A 20,423-nucleotide genomic window follows, 5' to 3' on the forward strand; every position below is an offset into this window, starting at 1 on the left:
CTAAATACCTTTTATCATCAACAGTATATAGCAGTCTTGTGATTTCTATCAGTGTCTGGCCAAGCACTGGTTAAAGTTTTTGAATTTTCATTCTGCTCTGACTATCCTATGGGACTGCATGGCCCCTGACCCTTTGTCCGTATAGCGCTTATTGGCCCTGTGCTGATCACCTGCACCCTCCCAAAGAAAAGAAAACTCTCTAGCATTACACACTAAACTGAGCATGTGCAGAATGACTCTTAGAGTTCTGTACTATCAGCAGATAGATTGGGGACAGTGGAAGAAGGGGAGAATCAGAGATGACAGGATCAATTAGCCTTTTTACATAATGCGGAGCATTAACCCTTTAGGTTCCATAATGAATATAACAAGCATGGTTTTGCTGCATATACAGACTGATTTTAATGTTGTGGGTTTAGTAACGCTTTAAGTGTGGAGGAAATTTTAGGAGCTTTCAAACAAAATGAGACTTCAAGAAAGAGCAATGTTCCAGCAAGCAAAATGTGAGCAACAATTAAACTTAACTGAATTTTTTTTCTCTTAAGAAGAGGAGAATAAGTGATCCATATAGTGAACTTGGTGTAGAGTTATTCACTTTCAGGTCATTACAGAGGACAAGGGGCACTCTTTATGTTTAGAAAAGAGATTTAACCTTCACATATGAAAAGTAACAAGAGCTATGAAAATGTGGCATAGACTCCCTCAAGAACTGGTTCCAGCCAGCTCAGTAGATTGTTTTAAAAATGGTCTTGATGAATTCCTACATACACAAAATATAACCGGATATTAATATTTAGAAGTAATATTTAGAGGTAATAATGACAGGGGTAGTTGATTTTGGGAATATCTGATTGCCTCCTGGGGGAGGAGGCAGGAAGGATTGTTTCCCCCACTGGAGTAAATTGGATCAAGCTTTATTGGGGTTTTTTTGTTTGCCTTCCTCTTGATCAACTGTGGGTATAAGATGGTATATATGGAGATTTTCTATGTGTGTGTTTTTTATTTATTGAACTAGACGGACTGGTGTCTTTTTTTTAACTTGACTAACTACGTAACTATGAAAGAATGTTCTGATGAACAAATTTTCAGAATTTCTCTATGGATCTTTAGAAAACAATCTAACTGTATATGGTCAGCTCTACTGATGTCATTTTATTGATGTAGTATATTAGCCAATGTCATTCAACCAGGGGCGGACTGACAACTCATGGGGCCCCCGGCCAATAGTGGATCATGGGGCCCCTGTGTCCTTGCCCAAACTCAAAAAAGCCTATGAAAAAGGTACCAGAAGCATCTCACGGGGCCCCCTACTGACCCCGGGCCCTCGGGCAGTGCCCGAGTTTCCAAATGGTCAGTCCACCCCTGCATTCAAGAGGAGTGGAGCCACATTACTGGAGAGATGAATCTGAGATGGACAGCACCAGAGATGCCTTGAGTACAGCATGCAGAGCTGTTTTTTTTATTTTTAAGAAATTTTTTTGGGATCCATTTTTTTACTTTGCTCAAACAAGGTCTTGAAACTTGATTCAAAGACCAACAGGCTCCACAAAAACGTGTTATTTCATCAAATAATAAACTGCTGCAATTTTAAAAAATGTTTACCTTGATGACCTATTATTTTAGGAGATTATTGTATGATCACTGAAATTTTGGCAAAACTGCTGTATTTCCTATCTTGGTTAAAAATTAGCAAATGCAGTCTCTGCAATCAAATTAATGGGGATTTATATAAAGTGGTTTTCAGATGATTAGTGCATCAATTCACTATGTTTGAAAGCAGTTTTTAGTTGAGTGAAAATTATTGATGTACTTAGCTGTCCAAGTTTGTGGAGAGAATATATTGACTAAAGCTTATCAAACAACTTGATGCCAATAGCGTAAATGGGCTAAAACCTACAGCAAGCAAATATTTGCTTTTAATATGACAATACTCCAATTTTACTAAAACGTATATATTTGCTGCAGGAGAGCAACTAGAAATCACATGGCGCCACAGCAAAAAATGTAATTGGCCCCCCAATAAGAAATATAAAATGCCATTGTACAACATGCTCATTACCATGGCAGGTCACAAGGGACTGAAGAGGTTGTATCAGTGATACAGAGGTGAGTATGCATCTGTGGAGGGTGGGATAGGAACAGCACAATGTTTAGAATGGAGAGGTGTGGAAAATGGAAAATATGGAAAATGCACAACACACAAAATGGGATAGAGTGAAATAGGTGTAATACCCTTGCTGCAATGCCAGCTGCAGGATGGTAAAACCAGCACAAGACAGCAGTGTCCTGCAAGTTCAGTGGCATTCACATTCTGCAGAACAGCCCCATGGACCTTGTATGCTGAATCGCAAGACTTTGCTGGGGAACAGTGCATCAGAAGACTACTTTTCCCACACGTGCTGGTGAGTGGGCGGGGGCAGATACATACAGAAGCCGACTGCCGAACCGGACTAGGCCGCAAAGTCAGAGAGAGAGGAGAAGCAAGGAGGAGCTGATGACCGCTTACCTTTTGCCAACAAGCTCATTTGTCAGTTTAACACTTTATTTGCCTAAAAATTGTTGTTTTCCCGGTGCATTAAGGGAGACAACACCCAAGCCAAGTGTCACTTAAAGGGAAAGTCCTTGTCCTTTCTTCTACCTCCCCTTTGTATCAATCACCTACAACACTGCCTACTTGTTCACCAACTGGGCCCCAGCAAGTGCGAAAAAGAGTCCTCACTGCATTTAAAGGGACATTGACTAACCTGGTCAAAGAGCTCTTTCACCTCAGAGTTAAACCTTGCTATCAGATTTTGAGGGCCCAAAGTGATCTAGTCCCATTGCTGCTAGTTCTTATTGCTCACTGAGGCAGACACCACCTCAGGTTGAAGGCATTTGATTAATTTCTTAAAAGCAGGCCTGCTAACATTGATTAAGCTTCTGCTATTTGTGTTGCTTATTTGTTTACAGTTGCTAAGAGTAATTATTGTCATTACAAATATGAATACCAGTTCGTACTGTTCAACCAAGTTTACATGAAGTTTAATATAAACCTCATTTCAGTTTACTTTAATCTGTGTGTGAGTTAACTTTGTGGCGGCAATTTACTCAAAGGAATCTTGCGGTGTCAGCAAGGGTTGGGCTTTCAGAGAGGGGTCCAGAAAGACAGGGAGCCCGAAAATAACTCAACGATTCTTAAGGGGTTAGTGCTACATAGGGAATGTACAAAAAATGGACAGAATGGGACAGTGTAGAATAGGACATGTACAGCACAGTGTACAGAATGGGCCAGAGTGAGATATAAAATATAAAACAGGGCTTTCTAGAATGAAGCTGAGTTGCTAATAAAGTGTAGTCCCATAGTGCTACACTCAGTGGCTATTATGTGTTGCCTTTGGAGTGGTGGGTAGAGCAGCACCAACTCCACCAGCCAGTGAACCTCTGTTACATCAATACCCACTAAGAGAATGGGATGCCACCGGACACATAGCACAGATCTCATGTGTGTCCTATATTAACTCTTCCTCTTCCATACCATATAGTTAGGCTGAGGACCTCCATAACGCTGGTCTGGGGGAGCCCAGTTGTGAACCCTCTTGCTACTGGAGGACACCCCACCTCACCCAGGTACCACACCTTGACTGGTTGCTTAGTGTCTTAGATGTTACTACATTACCAGTGGCTACAATATTGTTCTTCCTTAGCATACTGACTTGACACTGTAGATTCTTCATGCCCCTATAGTGCTGTTACAGGCCCAGGCTCTCTAATACACCAGCTCCATTATGCACCCCTTTGTGAATAACTTCCAGGCTCATGGACAAAGTTTTAACATAAAAAGGTGCACAAGGAAACTACTTCTCTTTGTCCTGGAATGTAGTGTACTGTTTGCTCGGGGTCTCAGGAACCTCTCCAGGCTCTCCACAGGCACGCAGCTGCAGCTCTCTGGCCTCAACCTTCCCTCCAATTTATATCACAAGTGGACCAGGTGAAGTCCAAAAAAGCGCACAAACCAGTCATAGTGAAGGTAACCCTTTCCTAATCCAGCCTGGGTCAAAATCTGACTTTTTAGGCAGTACCCAACCTGCTTAAATGCATATATCTGTATGACTTGCGAGCCAAGTTGTATCTACCCAATATCAACCCCCCAAGATCGCCAAAAAATGGACACAAAATGTCACAAGTGTAAATTGGATCGCAAACACTCAACACACAACTACCACTGTGTCCATAAAGTTAATAATTCATATTGTGTTGCGCTCCTGATAAAAATCTCTACTGTGTTAATAATTCTATCTACCCAAGGTAAATATTTATGTAATCAAGTGATATACAAAAAATAAAAAAATATATGGACAGTGATTCAAAAAAACTAAATATAATATCCACTAATATAAAGAATATCTAAATGTGAAAATGATACTCCCAAAAAATACGTGATACGATGATGTGTACTTGAAAATAAATATAAATAAACCAATATTACATCATAATTAGTGAATAATCAAAGAATGTGAAATATATAAAAATATATATACACTGCAATAAAATAGATAATTAATTTGTGATAATAATGTCCTTTAAATTCAGTGACTTTGTGCTTGATTAAATCTTGATGTGGTGACTTATTGTGAATCCGTGACTCTCTTTGAATCCTTAATTAGTGAAGATGTATGCTCACCTCCTTATTAACCTGCAATTAGGCTATATACACTTGTGGTTCACCTCCTATGGAACCTGCTTAGATGGAATTCCTCCTTTACAGATTGTGAAAATGTGGATATCCGTTATCCTTAATTAGCCCATATGGGATTGATCACTCTTTGCGATACTCAAATCCCCTTATGATTTCCTCTCCATGCGTTTCTCCATATGTGGGGACAAATTGCCAAACATAGTGTTTTATCCTTATAAAAGATTTCTGCTTTATTGCTTCCAAAAGATACACTCACATTTGTTGTATGAAGTGTAAGACAAATTGCATAGCACGAGTAATCCGCCAGCCGTTGAGTCATGCACCCGCCGTCTGTCAAACAATCCGGCTTTCTCCGAGTGACATTCCAGCCCCACCCCTACGCGTTACGCCACTGGTCACGTGGCTTCATCAGGGGGTTGTGATCAATGATCAACATGCTTAAATGCATGTTAGGCATTTATGATCCCTGACATCTGCGCTCTGTACATTGCTCCTGGCCCCTTAACTCTATATGCTACAGTATATTGTTTATTACATACTCCTGATCAAAGTGTTCATTTTCCCAACAATTGCTGCTTTCTGAATAGTCCATGACCAATTTAATGTAGTTCCCAGTGTTTTTTTTTTTCAGCGGGAACGTGGTTCCGGCACCACCAGCACTGAATGTATGTAATAGCAAGAGGTGCTGGCTGGGGTGTGCTGGGAGGTCTGTTGATACTGGCTGCTGAAGGATCTCTTGACACTGGAGGGGGATCTATTTTTGCATGGTGATCTATTTTTGTTGGGGAGGTTCTTTGCTGTTGGTGGGGGATCTTTTGTTGCTGGAAGGGATCTGCTGTTGAGGGAAGAGTCTATTTTTGCTGGCTGCTAGGGAATCTGTTGTTGTTGCTGGGAACTATTGTTCCTAGGGTGGTATTTTGTTGCCGGAGTCCATTGTTGCTGGGGAAATCTATTGTTGCTGGGCGGTTCTATTGCTGCTGGCTGCGGGGGATCTATTTTCCTGTTTTCTTGTTATCATTAACACATTCCATACAAATTACTTAGCACCGCAAAATGATACTTGGCTGTGTATTATCTATAAGGAGCGGTACTGGAAGGGTGGTAGGAACCAAGGGATAGTGCTCGGAGGTGGGTAGGGGTGTAGACAAGAAGTGATTCAGAAAGGGGAAGTTCCTGCACCAATTTTTTGAAAACAAAGCCCTGGTTGTTCCTCATTTAGGCTCAGACAAAGTATTAGCTCTCTATATTCTGTGTGCAGAAAAGTGTACGTAATAGATTACTTTTTTTATAATGGTTGTGCCAGGGGCGGACTGGCAACTCATGGGGCCCCTGGGCAATAGGGAATCAAGGGGCTCCTGTGTCCTTGCCCAAACTGAAAAAAGCCTATGAAAAAGGTACCAGGGGCATCTCATGGGGCCCCCTACTGACCCCGGGCCCTCGGGCAGTGCCAGAGTTTCCAAATGGTCAGTCCGCCCCTGGGTTGTGCTAAGGTTTATTTGTGTCTGTGACATGGTAATTAAGGAATATTTTGTGGGTGCAAGTATTGTGCCATATATTTGTGACATGTCTAATGTGAGTAAACTCATTTTTAATATTTTGCTTTAAGATACCTCCACCCTAATTTAAGCCACATCCACCATTCATCGTGGCACACAGGTCCCCAAGGGTGCCCCAGGTCTTTTACAACGCTAACAATGCCCCTGAACTACTGAAAACTGTATGAGCCAACCCTTTAACAATTAACTTGAAAATGATTTGGAATCTGTATTCAAATGTATATAATTGTTATGCAGTCTTCAGTAAATTTGAAACTTTCTGCCTTCCATGAAAGACTAAACCTCCGCACTGATACATGTGTAAGCACGTTGTTAGGGCTGGCCTGACTACTTAAGGCATTCTGTGGTTGTGATGTACCTCATCATATTGACACAAAATGATACAACTACTCTAAAATTAACATAATAATCCTTTGTTTTTAGGAGGGATGGCTGTACATCATGTGTGTACACATTACTGGCACGCGTGGGAGAATATATTCAATTTTATTCGTTAGAGGATTTTCCATAGGAATTCAGTATACTTTGCTTCAGGCTGCCCTTGTGCCCAAGTCATTCATTCTAATAAATATAGTAGGTTGTGTTCTTGTAAATTATAATCTACAGCTCTCAACCTGCTTGAAATGTGTGCTACCAAGACATCATACATGAAAGTTCGCTTTTTTGCTGTTACATAACGTGGCCAGTGGAAAACTTTGTCCAGTGAGCAGATACCACAAGTGCCTGCCTTACCTTTGTTCTCTAGGAAAGCCTTTTTTTGTGTGCCTCTTTAAAGCTGCCATTCCTCTCTCTAGTGAGGTTGCACTGATTGACCATTGAGATGCCTCCATTGGACAGGTGGATGTCAGCTGCTGGAGTTTGCCTTGAAGTTAGGACCGAAAGTAAGTTAGGCTCCAGTAATTTCAAAGAGTCAAGCACAGGAGGATTTTTTTGGCCACCTTGTGATGTCTACACTTAGGCAGGGTTTTACCTGTACAAATTTAACATGGCTGACAAATATAATTTTATATACTTTTAGGAAGGGAAGTCAAGGATGGTAGGGAAAGATGTTCCAGGAGAGGAATTTAATAGCCATACTGCTGATTTGGAAGCGTCCGGTATGATCTACTCTCAGGGAAGGGGAAAGTGTGTGTGTGTGTGAGGGGGGGGGGGGGGGGTTAGTGGAGAGGGACAAAAGAAAAAAAGAAAGACGGGGGAGGGGTAGTGTAAGAGTGGGCGGGGAGAAAAGAGAAAATGGAAAGAGAGAAGTAAGAGAGGTAAGTCTTACTAAGAGTAGAAACTCCGCAAAGGAGAGCTACTGACACCAGGACAGAGAAGTCCTGGTGTAGGGAGCGGTAAGGCACATATACCAGTGGTACTATTCAGTGGAAACGTAGTTAAAAATTTATAAAACATATAAAGATTTATCAGCCAAACTAGGTAAATGAATGCCCCCTTGCATGAGGAGTCGTTATCTGCATACTTTCTGGTGCACTAGGTTTGGGCCAAGCAGTCAGTGTGATGTAGGGATCAAAAAGGGGGACCCATGACATTGGGCCTGCCCTAAGTGTGCGAAAAGCTGATACAATAACAGTCTATAGGGAACTAGAAGGAGGAGGGGGGTAGTAGTATTCCAGGGGGACTAGGACATGCGATAATGACACGTGGATCCCAAAGCGGGAGTCTGCTACAAAGTCATCCCCCCTCCAGCAGAAGGGAGCCAAGCCACTCTACCGGACAGGGTGAGGTAGCCCATTCAGGACATAGGCCCCCTCCCGGTCCAGCCCCTTCTCAAGGCCTAGGTACCCATTATTCCCCTCTGATGGGCTAAACAAACAAGAGCAACGTCAACTTAAAAACTCAAATATAATAACATATCCCCCTCCGACAGAAGAAAAAGCAGGTTTTCATATAATGTTCTGGGCAAGACACGCAGGTTCAACAAGAGGGAGTCCAGGTTCATGAGGTCAGCTCAAGGCATGTAGATTTAAGAAAGGTAGATCCATATAGCACTTGGGCCGACTTGGTTGACAGCCTCCTCCTCCATCAGTGATCCTCAAAGTTTCACAGCTGGTCAGGCTTGGGAAGGACCTCATTGGGAGCAACGGATGGTCCGGTTTCTTTGTGGCTTGCCCAGAGGAGCCCGGCACAGTGTGTCCTGGGAGACCTTTACTGTGAGCCAATTGGGCACAGACATCGGGTCCATTTCAGCAAAGGCAAACAGGTCCGGGAGCTCCAACGGGTGATGGAGAGGGAAGGTGTCAGATCCTTTACAGGCAATAAGATGAAAAGGATGCCCCCACTTGTAAGACCTTTCTCGCAAAGTTCATCCAGAAATGGTTTAAATGACCGGCGCATCAGCAAGGTTCTTCTGGATATATCTTGGAGGTGGATGGCTGCTCTATCAAATTCAAGGATGCCCACATGCCAGGCCCATCGTATGATTTCTTCCTTGAGGTCAAAAGAATGTAGACAGAAGAGGACACTATCTTGTGAAGTGCCAGTGTGGAGGCCACTGGCTGGCGTGACTAAAGGAAGCAATCCATGTCGCTACCACTGGAGGTGAGGTGTTTGGGCTCCAGAGTGACTGGTAGGTACCAGTGTTGTTTGGTACGGTGGCTTGGTAGGGGCACAGGAGAATTGGTAGCCGGGAGCCCCTGAAGAAAGCGTCCTTACGCCACTTACAGAGACCATGCCCCTGGCCAATAATAATTTTATGAGGCAATGGCTAAGGCTACTATGATCAATAACTATCAGGTTGGGTAAACCAGTCTCTGCTTATGGAATTTGCATCCATTGCAATCACCCCCTAGCTGACTGAATTCAAGGCATTGTTCAGTTACTTATGAGCTCTGTGCACCTATAATTTATATCAATGTTTAAATTATTCTCAATAGCTTGCGCACACAGACATCAGATTACACCATAGACTTTCAAGAGAAAAACTGACAGTCATTGAATCACCATGGAGAGATAACTCTACGCACTTTTTTCCTCTGTGGATTACGCAGTGGCTAGTATTACCTCCTTGTATTTCTGGGTCCTGTGTTCAGTGCCCACCATACTCATTCCTTTTGCATACTATTTCTGGTTTATGTGGGTTTCCTAACCTGACGCAAGAACATTGTTCATGGTTAATTTGCCCCGAAAATGGTTTTGCAGGGGTTCTTAATCTTTTTAAGATTATACTCCCCCCTCCAAAACAATGTTCAGCCCAAAAGAAGGTAGTCTAAGAGGTTCAACCAGAGTGTCACATTTTAGATTTGTAATTGTTAGTAAACTGATACTTGAGCTAATAAAACCAGGTATGACAAAATGTTGTGGTCACGTTTTTGAGAGAGCTTGTAAGACCTTCCATGAGCATTAAGTCAATAAATCTGTCAAACCAGTTTTGGAGATTAGGTTAGTTGGGTAATTTCGAAATGCAGGAATATAGCCTGACCTTCGTTAACCAAGTGGATCAAGACAGTGCTTATAGCTACTGACCGGGATAGTATTGTGTTGGAGCAGAAACAATTCAGGGGTTCTTGGCACAGAGTGGTCAGTGAACTGTTGAATGATAGTGTGGACTTGGAACAAAAATCTAGCAAGTTTTGGGCATAACCAGAAGATATGGAGGATATCCCCAGTCCACATCTCCGGCAGGAAGGGGCAGCGTATAGAAAAATTGGTGAAGTTACTGGGGCATCCCGTACCAACAAGTTAAGATCCTATAACCAAACTACGATATTTATTACAAATAGATGATTTGGTAGACAGGGATATGATCCACTTTCTCTCCAAGGCCAACATCTCTTTTCCAACATTCTAGATAGGGCAGGGGAGACATGGTCTTCTTGTAACAGCAATTTATAGGAGAAGGCCAGAGTGCATCTGTTCAGGCCTGTTAATGAACATTCCCTCTCGAATGGGGTGAGGGGCTCTTAAAAGTTGGAGACTGAAGGAAGTGAGGACAAGAAATTTAGCAGCTGTCCCTGTAGCCAAGGATCCAGGGAGGCCAGATTAGGGATGCCAGCAAGGGAATCTGAGGAGATCCAGGTATGGTTGAGGATGCAATGACCGTAGATGCCCATCCCCTGGAGAGCTAGAAATTGGGGGTCATGAATACCCAGGGTGGAAGCCACTATACCCTGAAATGGCAGTTACAGAAGACAGAATTGGGATAGAACCTTTTTACTCAGGAATGTTTTGGCCATGGTCCAAATGGGAAACAAGGTTGGGTGACATTTTAAATTCCGTGAATATGGTAGATCACAACATGGCATGGTATGAAGGGGGATAGGAGTGAATCATTGCTCAATGGCTATACACAATTACCGTGTAGGAGAGACAATATATTACAGCTTGATGTCAAGGGCGGATAATCCCCCTTTTAGTTTATGAGCATCACAGGATTGCTTGTTTCAACCTGGGGGGTTTATTGGCCCAAATGAAGATGATAATCAAAGGTTGGGCGGCTCTGAGAAAAGGGTGGGTGATCAAGATTGGTAGAGTCTGAATCAGAAAGAGTAGTTGAGGCAGGACATTCTGTTCAATTATATTGCACCTACCTAACAATGAGAAGGTACCCCAGGACCAAACTTGAAGATCCAATGTAATATTTGTAGGAGTGGGCTTCTGCTTTGTTTCAATTTACTTGGTGGCTTGTGACAGTGTTTAATCGTTTGATTTGCCACCTTATACTATGTTACAAATCACATTTGCTATTTTTGGCTGTATTTTATAAAATTTTATACAGACTACATATGTTTTAGCCACTAAGAACCAAAAAGCAAAGTCATCATAAAGACTACCCTAGGGTTTCAGAACTGAAATTTTTCTCAAAGGTTCTTAAAATGGATTCTCATTTTTTCAGAGGCTGATGGAAGAGAGAATAAAACAAGGAAAAATTATGACATTGTTTGCAATTCCGAAAAGTGACAATAATGCCTTTCTGTTTCTGTCTGCTCCCTCCCCTTCTTGTCCTGACCCAGAAATGGCGTTATGATGTCACTTTGGGTCCCCGTTCACAGTTGAGGCCGGGAAAGAATGTAACGCAGTGTGATGTACACTGCGTTACATTCAGGGGAGACTACCACTATTTTATTCTCTAGGGTGTCTGCTTTCAGAAAATATATAATGTTTAGGGATTTTGTGTAATCTTGAAGCCTAAAATTATTTTTTAAATGTGTAAAAAACCATGCAAAAACGGCTCTGGCAGCGAAAGGGATAAAGGATAAGCCCAACACTCCCTTTTCCTGAGGAGCACCCAATCGGTGCTGATTACACTGCAAAGTCTCTCCCCTCCCTGCTAGTCCCTAGGTGCGGTGCTGGAGACAGGCAGGGAGGGGAGGAACAGATATATAGAACGATGTTAAAAAAATGTAATGTTTAATTCGCCATAAAGCCCCAGACATTCCTAAAAGCACCTCAAATTTTAATACGGTTATTTTTTTTTTTTATCTGGACAAGTAGATTGTCATGTGGGAAGTAGAATGGGACCCAGATTTAGTCCCCAAACAAGTAGTTTTTTAAAAAATTTCCACACCCTTGTATGTGCTATTTTTGGTCCTCCTTTGTCAATGGTAACCCTACAGATATAGGTATTGGCATTAGGTGTCATATCTCTTGCATGGCTGTAGGATATGAAGAACAGGTGGAAGTTGGTGGGAAAATATCTCCTAGCAGTTGACTAAAGGTAATCGGGTCACAGGTGGCTCAAAAACTACAAGTAGTTCACTAGATAGTGAGCAAAGTTTAGGATGGTTAGAGGCACATGCTGCCGTACAGTAATGTGTTTCAAGCTATTGAGGAATAAATCTTTTGTTGGTTATAAAGGAGTGCTGGTATGAGTATTGGCAGATATCTCCCCACTTGTTGCTCTTTAAGAGACTACATGATCAAAACTTCGTATACACGTATGTGAACATCCCATTCCAAAACAATGGGTATATACAGTATATGAAAGTGGTCCCAACTTTGTGGCTATAGCAACCTTCACTCCTATGAGAAGGCTTTCCACAAGTGTTTGGATCGTGTCTGTGAGAAGTTGTGGCCATTAAGCCAAAAGAGCATTTGTGAGGTATTGTTCTGATGTTGGACAATAAGATCACTCCAGCAATCTACATTCCAATTCATCCCAAAGTTCCTCTACACCAAACTCGTCATCCCATGTCTATATGGACATGGGTTTGTGCAAATGAGAAGTAAACCCTTTTCAGTCAACAAACAAGTTTATTTTAAAAAATATATAAGTACAAAAAATAAGTACAATAACCATCTTAAATACAAAAATATAAAATTAAAAAGGAATATACCAAAATTATGTAGTATATTTTAGGTGTACATGAAAATATAACAAACATAAAAACACATTTAAATAGGTTTGGCCTTACAATATGAGTTAAATTCAGCACATTACCAGTGTAAGTTAACAAGTGGTCTTATTTGAGTTTGTTGGTACCAATTTCTTAAACACGTCATCTAGACTCATGTAGTTCTCCATGTGCAAAAAGCAATTAGTTTCAAAGACATTTTGGGAGATTAATTAAAACTGGTGCAGTCAGAATCTGGTGCAGCTGTGCATGGTAGCCAATCAGCTTGTTCAATTAAGCTTCAACAAAAAAAAAACCTGGAGGCTGATTGGTTTCTCTGCAGAGCTGCACCAGATTGTGCACCTTGACGTTTTAGTAAATAACCCTCACTGTATATATCAAGCATGGAAGGCTAAGTTTGGGATTCAAGTAGTTTTATATTAAATGTAACATTCAGAAATGCATGGGTATGTATTTGGAATGTCACTTATTTTATTATATATAATATATTATATACTGCTTTATATCATTGGAAATTTGGATCTACTTTATCAGACCCACCAAAATGAATTAAACTTTCAATTTTGATAGTGATTCTACCATTTAAAATAACTTGTTAGAAACTAATACAGCTTCTATCAGACCACACTAGTACAACAATAAAAATAAAGACAACTGCATATAATATACTTGCCCTTTAGCACTTGGTCACACCTCCAATTCAAGACATGTTATGGCCAACGACTGGTTGGCTGGGACAGAAGTGGATCATTCGATGTTGTGTATGGCAGGTGTAAATTTTCCATTTTGATTCCCTCCCCAATAGCGAGTGACATACTCCAAGATAGAGTATTATAAAGGATTAGAAGGAACATCCTTGACTAAAAAGAAATCCCAATTCAACCATTTTTGAGGCTGCAAAGATATTCAGTTTCATTGTGAGTGATATCGCAGACCAAAATTTAGTATATGGTCTGGGAACCATATAGGGACAATTCCTAGTGAAAGATCTCTTTTAAGCAAGCCTCACCTATGCTAGATATTAGCCTGCCCCCTAGGATCTATATCCAGTGTGACCATGCATACATACATACTTGCCAAACTGAACAGATTAGATCTCTCCAAGAATCTAAGAGCCCAGTGTCAGGCTTAACTAATTAAAAACATGACGGAGGATAATAGCTTGTATTCTGAATCGTATAATTTAAACCACATAAGGTAAATGATTTGTTTCAGACTGGAAACAATACAATTTTCATTAGTATTTTAAAACAAGTGGAATTGTCCAATCACACACTCCTTTGTAAAAATAATGTCAATAATATACGGAAATTCAGTATTAAATGTATACATATACATACAATAACATACAGACTTTTACATAAACTCTTTAACAGTTTCACCAGTATGAAAATATTCCATGTAACTAAAATAAAAACATTGTTTCAGTTTTTTCAAACTGAAAATTGTGTACACAATTAATACCTTCGATATCCTTATATGTAAAAATATGCATTGTATTGCATTACTGAATTAAATGAGAAGACAAAAACACCATAAGTATCTTCATCTAAGGTGGAATGATCTGCATTTGGCTGGCTTTTGTACTGGCTAAGGCATTCTGATTGTGTGTTATACCTCAGTAAAATGCCTTCTTTGTGAGCTGATCTGTGATACAGTTCTTGGTGTTACAGAATAACATGTCTTATAATATTAGGGAGGTTTCTTCTGAGATTTCTGTATTGAGCTAGCAACAGCTAAAGCTCCACCTTGAACAAAGCGTACAAAGTAGTCACCAGCCAGAGGTCCAACTGCATAAAGACCTTTCTCCTGTAAGCACTCATAAGTGAATGGATCAATCTCCAGCGGATTCCTTTTGGAGCTGACTGGCTTCTGTGTGTCCACAGCCAGGTGCTTGCCATTTTCTGGAAGGAAAGACAAGTTAGGGTTGGAACCAATAAGAATTAGGGTCATGGAGACACTCAAGGCCTTGCGCTGTCCATTTTTATCCTTGAAAATACATTTTTTGCTGTCACTAAAGTGAACTGCATGGTGTTCAGGAAGACTCATGTAACCTTCATAGGGTCCACCTTTAAAAACGGATTGTTCTTTCATCATGTGGTGCACCTTGTGGTACTCTGGGTACATAACCTGTGGTAACTGGTTGAAAATGAGTGCTGGGTCATTAACCCGTCTTCTAAAGGCATGAATTACGGGGATGTTGTAATGATGCGCTAACAGAATGGCATCTGCAGCTGTCAGACCTGCGCCTATGATCAGTACAGGGTCCGAGTCTTGATGGACTTTTTTTGTCTTCACAGCTTCTTCAAGAGCAGAGATCTGGTGGTATACAAATGGAAGATCTTCTCCTTGGATGCCCAATTTCAAAGGACTATCATATGTTCCTGTGGCCAAAACCACATTCTTTGCATATACACAGAAATTCTGCTTGGTTCCTGAATTGTTTTTGATGAAGCCACTGACTTGGAAGATGCTCTTGTCCTCTGGTCTATCTGTTTTAGGCTCGGGTATGTCCCAGAGGTTGTCCTTCTCAGGTAAACTTTCCTCACTTCTGCTCAGTTTTACAACCGATTTGACAACAGCTCCTGAAACAAAGTTGTCCTGAAGTCTTTTGTTCCTTACATAGTATTGGTAATAATTCAAGATGTCACCTGCAGTGGATCTATCATTTCTGAGGTTCCTAAAAAATAAAACAAGTAGGTGGTTAGTTAAGTCAATGCTGTGTTTTTACACATTTTGAAAATGAATAATTTTTTTATCAGTGAGTGGCTTCCTCCAGGTTCCAATTGTCTGCTCTTTAAAGTGAACCTATTCACCAGTATAGACAAAGTTCAGGATCACCTAAATTTAAAGTGATATTAGACCCTCTGTTTTTAAACACTTTCAGCAGCTGATGTAATCACTTAGTGAGTATGCACTTCATTATCTTTTAGTCCTTGCGTATGTCCCAGTGTAAGCCTGTGCTCTGACTGCTGCCCTAGATTTCCCATTTCAGGGTGGCTCCCTTCCTTGCAGCATCTAATAGAGTGAACCTTGCATGCAGGGACTAGACCTGTGTCTCCCAACCAGGGCTGGGACAAGGGATGGGCAGGACGGATGGCTGCTCTGGGCACACTGTGATATCATATGAGGTGGGGGGAGCACCACAAAGAGATTGGGGGGAGGTGAATTGTGTTTATAGAGGGGATTTGGTGGGAGGTAGGGGGTTAAAATTGTTCTGGAAGGAGTAATTTGGGGAGGTGTGCTAGGAGTGTTGATTTGGGGGACTTGTGTTTGGAGGGAGGGATTTGTGCTAGGAGGTGGGGGGGGGGTGCTAAAAAATGTGATATGGTGGGGGGAGGGGATTTGCGTTAGGAAGGGCACTTTTTTGGAGGGGGAATGTGTGCTAGAAAGGATGATTGGGGGTATTTGTGCTAGGAGTTTGGGTGGAAGGGGTAATTTGTGTTTTGGATATGGGCTTGGGGGAGGAGAATTTGTGCTGGGAGGGGGCATTTGGAATGAGGGGGAGAGGATTTGTGCTCGCAGGGGAAACTTTTTTTTTGGCAGGGGGAGGGGGGATTTGTGTTGGAGAAATATGAGGAGAGAGAGGATTGGAGCTGGGGGCACATAATTATACTGGGAGGGGGGGTTAGCAGGGGGGCAGATTTGTACTGGGAGGAGGGGGGATTTATGCTTACTGGGAAAGCATGCAGATTAGTGCTCAATTTTATTTTGGGGGGGAGGGGGTGTTGCTTACACATAATGCTCATACATCTTGGAGGAGGGGGGAATTTTGGCATGTTCGCCCTTTGCTCTAGATGTCCTTGTTTGGGCACTGCTCCCAACACTTTGTGCATCAACAGAAACACGCAGTCTCATTGCATAGGATGGCAAGGCACTCCCCTGCTCCTCCTTCCTCTCCCCTTCCTTCAACTTAAGTCTTCTTAAGACTGCACTGTCCACTATAAACTCTTCCTTTGAAGACTGGACATTTAGGGAAGCAGCACTGAGAGAACAGGATCCAGCAGCTGTGAACATGTGGAATAGACTCCCTCAAGAGTTAGTTCTGGCCAGCTCAGTGGATTGCTTCAAAATGGCCTGGATTATTTCTTAGATACACAGAATATAACTGGATACTAATATTTATAGGTAAAGTTGATCCAGGGAATAGCCGATTGTCTCTCGGGGGATCAGGAAGGAATGGTTTTCCCAGAAGGAGCAAAATTGGATCATGATTTGTTGGGGTTTGTTTGCCTTCCTCTGTGGGCATTAGGATTATAACTTTTTTTTTTATGGTTAAACTGGATGGACTTTTGTCTTTTTTCAGCCTGACTAACTATGTAACTATGTAGCATTGAAAGTTGTGAAATGTAAGTGTTGGGGTAAGAATGTTATCAAATAGTTAACTGGGGAATGTTTATTTCATTGTGCTCAGTATGTAAAAAATATTTTACACAATACTACATTAAGGGCCGGTTCACACTATAGAAACGCGGTCCAGACATGTTCCGGATGTGTTTCTGCACATGCATTTTTACCTATTTTGGCAGTGCATTTCTGGAGCGTTTTGGTGTGTTCTGGTGTGTTCTGATGTATTTTACCGCATTCCAGTACAGTTCTGTGCAGAAAAAATGCAGCATGTTCTACTTTTTTTTCTCCAACCGGAACGCACTGGAACTGAAAGCACTGATGTGAACTATGATATTGACAACCATATAAACTACTTTCTGTGCGTTTTGGATGCAGAAAAAAAGCAACTGAAATGCATGTAGTGTGAACTGACCCAAAATGTTGCAATTATAACTCAAAATAAGTGCAGTTCATTTGTGCAGAAAAAAACCCTTTTCACAGTAGAAAGACCCTTAAAGAAAAAGTTTGGTCAAAAGCTAATTAAACCTACTCCCACCACCACTCTAAACTCTATTCTATCTGCCCTGTATAGGAAAGTCTATACTTATTTAATCTAAAGGCGCTCTGGTCATTGGCTAGCAGGTAATTGGTGGTGACTGGCTCCCAGCACCAGCTTCCGTGTAGAGGACAGGTAGCGGACAAAGGATGCCCATACTAAGTCTATGGGTGACATCACTGCCCAGGCTCTGCAGCCATTGTCACTGGTCTCTCCTCTCCCCTAAAGCCGGCCACTGGGGAGATCATGTGACCGGACCAAAATGTCCTTAGATTAGGTAAGTATATCCATCTTTCCTTTAAAGGGTAGTGAGCATATGGCTTACAATGGGGGTTGGTGTAGATTTAGGCTTCGTTAGCTTTTGGCCATACTGCCACTTTAACAGTTGATAAGAATAGCATAGGTAGTTGTGTATGACATTAATTTATCCATGTTCAGAATGCAAGCTATGTGCACTATGAGTAGCTGAGATAAATAGAGATTAGCTGGCGGCATGGAAATCGCAATAGTTATGTGCTTTAGACTGTGTTCTTGGATTGTAAACTGAAGCTTTCTGCAATGTTCTTATCAGTTTATGACCCCCCGAGCCCATAAGAAGTAGGAATTCCAAGTACGAAGATACAGTGCATGAAATGGTAGACCCAAATACTCTATATGCTTTTCAATAAATGAACAGGAGCTAGGGAAAAGCTATTTATTTTCAGTGGGTACATATTTTATTGATCAATGTTTACCTTAATACAATTTTCTATATGACTTTCGCAGACTTTGAAGCATGGTCATTAACATTATATATATATATATATATATATATATATATATATATATATATATATATATATATACACACACACACACAGGGGCAGACTGACAACTCATGGGGCCCCCGGGCAATAGGGGATCATGGGGCCCCTGTGTCCTTGCCCAAACTCAAAAAAGCCTATGAAAAAGGTACCAGGGGCATCTCATGGGGCCCCCTACTGACCCCAGGCCCTCAGGCAGTGCCCGAGTTTCCAAATGGTCAGTCCGCCCCTGTTATATATATATATATATATATATATATAGCCTCCTGTGTTGCAGCACTAGGGTCATCATTTTAAATTCCAACCTAATCACCACCTGCATGGAGTTCACCTGTGCTTGTATGGGTTTCCTCCGGGTACATTGGTCTCTCATATTCCAAGGACATACTGGTAGGTTAATTGGCTCCTTTATAAATTGGCTCTAGTATGTGTGTGTAAGCATGTGACATAGCGACCTTAGATTGTAAGCTCCTTGAGGGAATGGACTGATAGGAAAATACAGTGCAATACAGTGTGATGTGAAGAAGTTGGCTAGCAGGTGGCTATCAGCTTTGCCTCTGGTGATTCACAGGCCTATAGCTGGTCAATCAGCAGTTGGCCCCACCTACTTCTGCCCATTGCTTTCTGGATTGACTGTGCTGCTGGGACCCTCCCACTGTGAGCTGCAGTGTCTGGGAGGGAGAGCATGTGAGAAGCAAATGAAGAACAATTTTTCTTCGTCAGGAGATTGTGCGTCAAATAGTACTGGATTTACACCAAGCTGTTCTGCTTACACATTTATCTAAAACAACCAAAAAATATACAACCCATACAGAACAGTGACCATACTCCAAAGCTTGATTGTGTATTTGGTTTCTTACCTCCTTTTCATCCTTATCCAGTCCTTAAATGACAAATCAGGCAGGCCCATCCATTCCCCACGGCTAAGAGTAATCATGGATCCCTCAATGGCCTAAAATAGAAAATATTGTCATCACATGACTTTCACAGCACAGAACAAAAATGCTTACTTTCCCTGAAGACATTTAAACAGAGAATATAGTTGATTTTCAGGCTTTGTTCACACTAGCTCCTGGTGTTTGGTGCAGGCTGGTGTTCATTGTGCACAAGTGGCGAGGGGCAGTGCAATGCAGCCCTTCACACTATTTACATTGTTTTAATCTCATTGAAGCGTCATCAATGAGTTGTGACGTGGAAACATACAGCAAATCTGCATTTTTCTGTACAGCTCCAGCATACTGTAGTGTAAACAAGGCACACAGAAAACAAATGATTTCTATGTGCTCTGGTGGTGACTGAGTATGGTTGCCACATGGTCCCTTTAAACCCGAACACATATTAATTACACAGGTTCTGTGGCTGATTAAGGTGGTAATTAAACTCACTCGGTGACTTGTGTGCATTAAATTAGCCTCAGAAGCTGTGTAATTAATGTGTTCAGGTTTAAAGGGATGAGGTGGCAACCCTATGACAGATTATAGTGTGAAAGATTCATTAACCACTTCCCGTCCGGGCCCATGTACATAAATGGCCACACGGGAGCATTGCAGGAGCGGGTGGCCATTTATAAATGGCCTCCGCATTCCCTGCCTGTGCACGCTCCCTGGGAGCGCTCCGCACCGCAATTCAGTGCCTGCTGTCCGGACACCGATCGCTGTACGGGACCTCTGTGTGAGACCACTTCCTGTCCGGCCCATGTATAAAACGGCCGGACAGGAGCAGTGCAGGGGCGGGTTGCCGTTCATAAATGGCGCTCGCCATTTTAGCCTGTGCGCGCTCCCTGGGAGCATTACTTCTAATGGCACGCCGCCCACACTGGAAACCGCAACCCTACTGGGAACCGAGGTTCCCGTGTGGGCTACGTTTTCAGAAGAAGTGCAGGGACTTCTTCCTTGCGTGTCACGGGGCACGGGAGTCCATTCAAATGAATGTGCTCTCGTGCCGTGCAAAACGCAGCCCACACGGCTGCATATATGTGAACCAGGGGTAACTGTACACAGCAGTCAAGTGTACAAATGAATACTTTGCATACTGGTGCACACAGAATGTGGTGCAACGGCGGATAGTAACTGATCACCTTCCAGGTTCTATTGTCTAAGTTAGAATCTGATTGGCTACCATGCACAGCTACACCAGATTCTGAGTGCTCCAGTTTTAGTAAATCTCCCTCTTTGAATCTATGTCACAATGAACAACAGCTAAAGCATTTGG

General features: G+C 42.0%; 1 protein-coding gene across 1 annotated transcript in view; it reads right to left on the bottom strand.

Annotated features, from left to right (window-relative positions):
• Positions 1-12,403: 12,403 nt before the first annotated feature.
• The window catches only part of OSGIN1 (oxidative stress induced growth inhibitor 1), a 39,591-nt gene continuing 31,571 nt past the window's right edge, over positions 12,404-20,423 (bottom strand). Inside the window, exons 5-6 of the mRNA XM_089692864.1 lie at positions 19,073-19,164; positions 12,404-15,204 (exon numbers count right to left, since the gene is read on the bottom strand). Of these exons, the coding sequence (XP_089548990.1) occupies positions 14,217-15,204; positions 19,073-19,164 (1,080 nt within the window). The 3' untranslated portion in view covers positions 12,404-14,216. The remainder of the gene's footprint in view (positions 15,205-19,072; positions 19,165-20,423) is intronic.

The sequence above is a fragment of the Staurois parvus genome, unplaced genomic scaffold (assembly GCF_062004578.1).
Source record: "Staurois parvus isolate SC_StPar_1 unplaced genomic scaffold, SC_StPar_1.0 ptg000607l, whole genome shotgun sequence".
In the NCBI taxonomy this organism is placed as follows: Eukaryota; Metazoa; Chordata; class Amphibia; order Anura; family Ranidae; genus Staurois; species Staurois parvus.